Here is a 6,271-nt window from a genome sequence, read left to right on the forward strand (position 1 = left end):
TTATTATTATTATTGTTGTTATCCTTATTATTATAAAAATAATAATAATAAATCGCTCACGCACCATCTATACTTAAAACTGTAATTTGTAGGATAGTCAGAGATTTGTTGTTGATAATTTTAGAGAAGAAAGAAACACTTAGAAAACGCAAAAGACAATTTTTAGAAGACGAAACAAGAGTGGACATTTTCTAAGGAGAAATGTTTTTGGAGAGAAGCTCTTTTGCCCTCCGCAGAGTGACACCAAAGTCATTTACACACGTGTGACAAGTGTCCTGACTCGCTAAGCTAATACAAAAGAAGTTTACAACATAGTGAATTTTCAAATATATCATATTGATATTTTACATAACTGTAAAGCTTTTTGCAGTTTTCACCAACAGATGCTCTCGTGTAAATAAACTCATTGCTAAACCACCGCATTAAAAAAATATCTTCAGCAAACTTCCTCTTTTTCGTGGCATGTTAGCTGGGTTTACATTTGTATGCTGAATGTCAATGGCCTCACACACACGCGCGCGCACGCACACACACACGCACACACACACACGCACACACACACACACACACACACACGCGCACGGAAGCATTCCGTATGTTACCCATGTATATGTGCCAAGGTTTCTGTGTGACGCCGTCATGCGTGACACACACACAGAAAACACGAACTGGAACTTGATGCTTATTTTTGAAGTTTATACACATATGGCTGCGAGGTGGAATACACTAAACACAGACACACACACACGCTCACAGAGTTTTAACAACAGTAGATACTTACATATGTAATGCCGACATGCTTTAGCTCTGGTTTTGTTTTCCAGTATTTTATAAGGCATGCAGATGGATCAATAAATCAATTTTGTTCTCTATGTCTCTGTGTGTTTCATTGGTGGACACTGGCTTGAAACGAACCGCTGCGTCCACAGCGTAATTTACCACGGGACAGAGAACTGCTGCACTGTCCCTGCAGGGAGACGTTGGCACTGGCGCCACTGGGATTTGAAACAACGCCGACCGGAACCCAGCCATTCAAAGCCGCGCAACCAGCAGCAGGTCTGTGTGAGTTCGAACGCGTGCTGTTCGGGTCGGCAGCAGGCCCACCCCTGTCCGTACGTTAATACACCAATATTGCAGCATAAACAGGCATATTGACTGTATGAACTCATAAGCAGAACCCTTCATGGAGACGCCTCCGGTAGTGAGCATCAATACCCCCCGTGGTTGTGAGGAGGTGTTCGTGTCTTTGTGGACTTTCCACAGTGTCCATTAGAACTTCCTTTCAAAAGTGAGACATGGTGAAAAGGCTTTAAAAACAGTATACATTCCTCATAAACAACATTTAAATATCTATGTTATTCTTCTTCTTCTTCTTATTATTATTATTATTATTATTATTATTATTAAGCCTGCCACAATGTGGTGCTGCAGGCTCTAGCCGGTGAGCCTCGTACATTAAGGGACCATGGTAAACTGTCCTTGGTTATACAGCCTGAGAACCTGCCACACAACTGTCGTTTGAAACGGACAGAAATGATGTCAATAATAATTCCTTCTAAAGTGCTTCATTAAGTCTGTTTATTCGCATGTTGAACTGCGAACAAAAGGCGAGGCGCTGCACTCCACAACAGGAGCAAGCGAGATCTGACTTTATGGGCGGTGAAGAACACGTGTCACGTGCTCCCGATTCTCACCTTGGGCCCCCGGTGCTTCCGTTTTCCCCGCGAAACGGGTTTGAGGCCCAGCGAGCAGCGGAATTCGGGCCTTGCGGTGCTGTTGCCCGTTCCTCCTGCTCATGGTGCTTTAGTCTCTGTCTGGGGCCCGACCTCATCACCACTTTCCCTTCCAGAAGCAGCTGCCCCCCCCTTCATCAGTGCATCTCTGTGCCGTTTTCTGCTGTGAAATTTACCATTTGTGCCATTTTTCTTCCTAAGGTGGCACTGCTCATTTTTGGCAGGATGTGACATCAGCCCCCCCCTCCCCGGTTCTGGTCCTGCCATGCGTGGCCACACCTGCTGTTGCACCTGCTGTCGACGTACCGCGGTTTTCCCTCGAAGAGCTGCGGAAGCACGCTCTGTCTTCGGTGTTTCCACACGTGGCGTCTTGCTTTTTCCATCATCCCCTCCCCACTGGACCTTCTCTAGCTTCATCACCCTTCTACAGGCCTGATGAAGGAAGCTTCAGCGCATCTGTTTCCTGGATCTCCAGCAAGCCGCCCCAAAACGGCTGAGTCAGCGCTTATGACCTGTTGTTTGCGCGGATATTTGGCAAAGAGCAGCACTTGGGGACGGGGTTGCAGTCCCACTGTGTGTGTTTTTGCACACTGGCCTTCTACTCTAACACTTCGTTTGTTCTCTACAAAATGAGACAAATCAATATGGTTTTCATTCTCTTCAAGCACTGGAACGACCCACGGCCCGTTGGCCGACAGTAGGGGACAGCAGGCGGCGTAATGTTCGGAGTCCTGCTTCTGCTGCGGTTCCCGTCCTCAAAGTACTTACCATGATTTTAAAGCCATAATTTTAAACAAATGTAATTTTTCTTTCGAAATCTGCTTGTAAGGTGGAGTCTTAATAAAACTCTTTCTTGTCATTAATTTAAATGAGAAAAATAAATAATGTGTTTGTGATGCCTAAAAGAGGTTCACTTGTTTTGTGTGTAAAATTCCAGCCTTATTGTTTAAATCCTAGAGAAAAACATTTAATTCACAACCAAGTCAAAAAAGCAAGAAATCAGAACTTCCTACCACTTGCCCTCATTTATCTTACGGTGGTATTTACTTCTTTTTTTTCGTTCACTCCTCCTCTTGGGTGGCACGGAAGTAGAGCACGTAGCCCTGGTGCCGCGTCGTGCCGGAGCTCGGGGTGTGGACAGGGCTTCAAACTGCTTGCGTGCTTTTCCGTGTTTGCAAAAGCGCTGCAGTCGCTCACCGCCGCTTTGTGCGGAACTGTTCTCAAAGTACAGTTTGCACTAGATAAAGTGAAAATGGAATCACGCGCAAGGGGGGCGGGGTGGCGCGCCGGGTTGGACCGGGTCCTGGGGTTCCGGTCCCGCTCGGGGTGCCCTGCGACGGACTGGCGTCCCATCCTGGGTGCGTCCCCTCCCCCTGCAGCCTCATGCCCTGTGTTGCCGGGTTAGGCTCCTGCTCCCCGCGACCCTGCGTGGGACAAGCGGTTTCAGGTGATGTGTGTGCGATGTGGAATCTCACACTTATTTGTACAGAAACACTCTGCTCATGTTAAACTGATAGGTACAGCTCTCCTTTGTATTCTGGTTTTACACTGTGATGGAAAGTTGTGACGTTTCTGAATGATGCCCCAACACCACTGAAATGTGTGGGAGAAGGTAAGCCACCCATCGGGGGGGGTTGCTCAACTTCTGTACACTTCAGCAACACCAAGGCTCCTATTTCCAGTTCATTTAGCTGCCACTTTTTTACTGGAGCACTTCAGGGTAAGCACCTTGCTCAAAGGTACAACAGCACCAGGTGAGACTTGAACCAGCAACCTTCCGCTCCACAGGCAGCAGCTGTAAGCAGGACATCATAGGTTCATCATAGGTGTCCGTAAGCGTCCCGAGACTGGTCATCGTGCAGATTTTACGTGTTTGCAAGTGTGAGCAGTGAAAATCACGAGGGATGCGAGTGCGTTACGGAGGGAAAGCGTGTAGCTGAGCGTATGAAGCTCTGCGGCATTTCTGCTTCAGGAAATGGCATGAGCTCCACGATGAGGTTCTACTAACGGAAAAAGGCTCATAAAGATGAGGTCCGGAAGAGTATGTGTGAAAATCGCGAGGAAACCTTGCTTGATGAAAAGTAGCGAGAAACAGCGGTGTTTTCGCAGGAAGCATTTTTTCCCTGTGAATTCCTTCGTCTGGGACCCCATGATGAAGCCCTTCCCCGTCCTTCAACGTCCCCCCCATTGGAGGACTCGTCATGTTGAGCCACAAGGAGCACAGCATCCTCAGCACCAGTCAAGCACAGGATTTATTTCACCGATACCTCCTCTCCCATCTGCTGCTCGAGGGTTTCAAAGCGAGCCGCCCTCGCGTCTCGAGGAAACGGGAGAGCCCTAACCCCACATCCGCAACAACACGAGCTTGCGATGCTCACGCGGAGCAGCGGGGGCGCTGCGCTCCTTCACCACGGCCTCCACATGGAGGGATCCCCGCCCAGCAGGAAGCCGGGAAGGGCAGGAAGTCGGAGGCCCGGCTGGGCGTCGCCCCCCTCCCGGTACCCGGGGGAGCGTTGCGGGCTGCCGGGGGTCAAAGGGGAGGCGGGCGCAGGCGCGGGCGGGGGGAGGGGAGCCGGGGGCAGAGAGAGCGGGAGCGGGGAACGGGTCGGGGAGGCCGGCAGGGGGCTGGCGGTGCCGGGACAGGAGCGCGCGGCGTTCTCCACGCTGACGCGAGGCAGACACTTGAGCAGGTGGTTCAGGAGACGGACCCCCAGCGCCTGGTCCAGGCCCGGGCAGCTCAGCAGCAGGCTGTGGACCTCATGCATGCACTGGATGTAGCCGCTGCTGTAGCGCCGTCGCGACTCGAACCCCGTGCTGCTCCCCGAAGCTCCTGGGAAGAGAACGGTTAGAGGATGGCAAACGCTCACACTGACTCCGCGCGGACGGAACCCGTGAAGCCCGGCGGCGCCTACAACTCCGGCTGAGAATTGTTCTGGTCCGAATCGAAGCCGGTGCTGCTTTGCCAGGTCTAGTTCTAGATGTGACCCTGACAGTCCAGGAGGGACTGAGGTTCGAGGCTGGAAACTCCTGAGAAACAACAGTGGGGGCGGAAGAAATGAGGACGTCACCACGGAGGAGCCCAGTGTTCCTCAGAGCTTGGCTCATCTGCTCATCTCTTCTTCACGTTTGTGGCGCGATTCACGGTCAGCGGTCAAGTGTCTTTCTCTAGACTGGACATGAGATGGGGTGCGGCGCTACTGGAGCCTGACCGAGCTGCTTCCCACCTCGTGTTGGGTTGTTCGGTACTCGAGACCTTCTGACGTGTTCGGGTATTGCCTCACGAATAAATCTGAGGGATTCGAGGGAACTGGGGTTCGAGGGATCGTAATGGTCTCAGATATTTGAAGGACCCGAGGGACCTGAGGGATTGCGGGGGTCTCAGCGATTTGAGGGATCTGGAGTATCGTGGCAGGATCCAAGAGACTTTTGTCATCTAAAGGGATCTGAGGGCTCTAAAGAATCCAGAGGATTTCATGCATCTGAACGAGGTCTCGACGCAAAGTGTCTTACCAGCCCCGTGGCTCCTCTGCAAGGCCTCCATGTGCTGAACCGTGATCTCCAGGACATCAGCCTTCTCCAGCTTGGATTGCTGAGACAGAGGGCAGGAGAAGAGATTCGTTTCACGCTCACATTCACGTTGAGAAGATGTGTCGGACGCCTTATTAATTTCCTCCACTACTGGACCTGACTGAGCGAAGCCAGCGGCGCCGGCCCACGTCTCGCGTTCACTTTGTGTCATACGAGCTACTGAAAGGGTCACGCCGTTTCGGCAGTAAAAGCAGCGTCCGGCACGTCCGGCACGTCCGGCACGTCCGGCAGCGGCGCTCACTCACGTCCAGGTTGTAGGCCTCCACCATGAGGCCCTTGAGCTGCTCCAGGCTGCAGTTGATGCGCTCCCGGCGCCTCTTCTCGATCAGCGGCTTCCGTAGCTGGTGGAGACACAAGGGCTTCAATGCGTTCGCTCTGCGCCTTGACGCACACTGGACCGCGCTAAAATTATCGCTCAGACGTGTCCAGTCCGGGAGGAAGTGAAGTTCAAAGTGTTTCTGTTTCGTCTCTGTGTCGCTGCCTCTCTTCAAAGCAACTTTTTATCATGACCGATACATTTTGTCCAGTGTTTACATATTAAGTGTACCGGTCGTACCGTCACACACCTTCACACACCATCACACACCTTTATAAACTGTCACACACCATCACACACCTTTATACACCGTCACACACCTTCACACACCTTCACACATTGTCACACACCATCACACACCTTTATAAACCGTCACACACCTTCACACACCATCACACACCTTCATACACCTTCACACACATTCACACAGCTTCACACACCTTCAATCAGCTTCACGCAGCTTCAGAGCTGCACATGGACTCTGCAGCGTTTCCGTTCCACACCCTCTTTCTAAGTCTCTATGTAAACTATCGCCACTAAACTGTAAACAAAGTGCAGCGAATTTGCATACCTTCCTCTCCTCTTTGGCGCTGAAGTTTCTCTCGGAAACACTGCCGGCGTTGGCGGCCGTCAT

General features: G+C 51.3%; 1 protein-coding gene across 1 annotated transcript; it reads right to left on the minus strand.

Annotated features, from left to right (window-relative positions):
* Positions 1-4,138: 4,138 nt before the first annotated feature.
* On the minus strand, positions 4,139-6,271 carry her8a (hairy-related 8a). The gene is made up of 4 exons (XM_029257182.1): positions 6,209-6,271; positions 5,567-5,662; positions 5,244-5,322; positions 4,139-4,563 (listed from the first exon to the last, which is right to left on the minus strand). The coding sequence occupies exons 1-4, from the start codon at positions 6,269-6,271 to the stop codon at positions 4,139-4,141; spliced, it is 663 nt and encodes a 220-aa protein (XP_029113015.1).

Source organism: Scleropages formosus, chromosome 13 (genome assembly GCF_900964775.1).
Source record: "Scleropages formosus chromosome 13, fSclFor1.1, whole genome shotgun sequence".
Classification (NCBI taxonomy): domain Eukaryota; kingdom Metazoa; phylum Chordata; class Actinopteri; order Osteoglossiformes; family Osteoglossidae; genus Scleropages; species Scleropages formosus.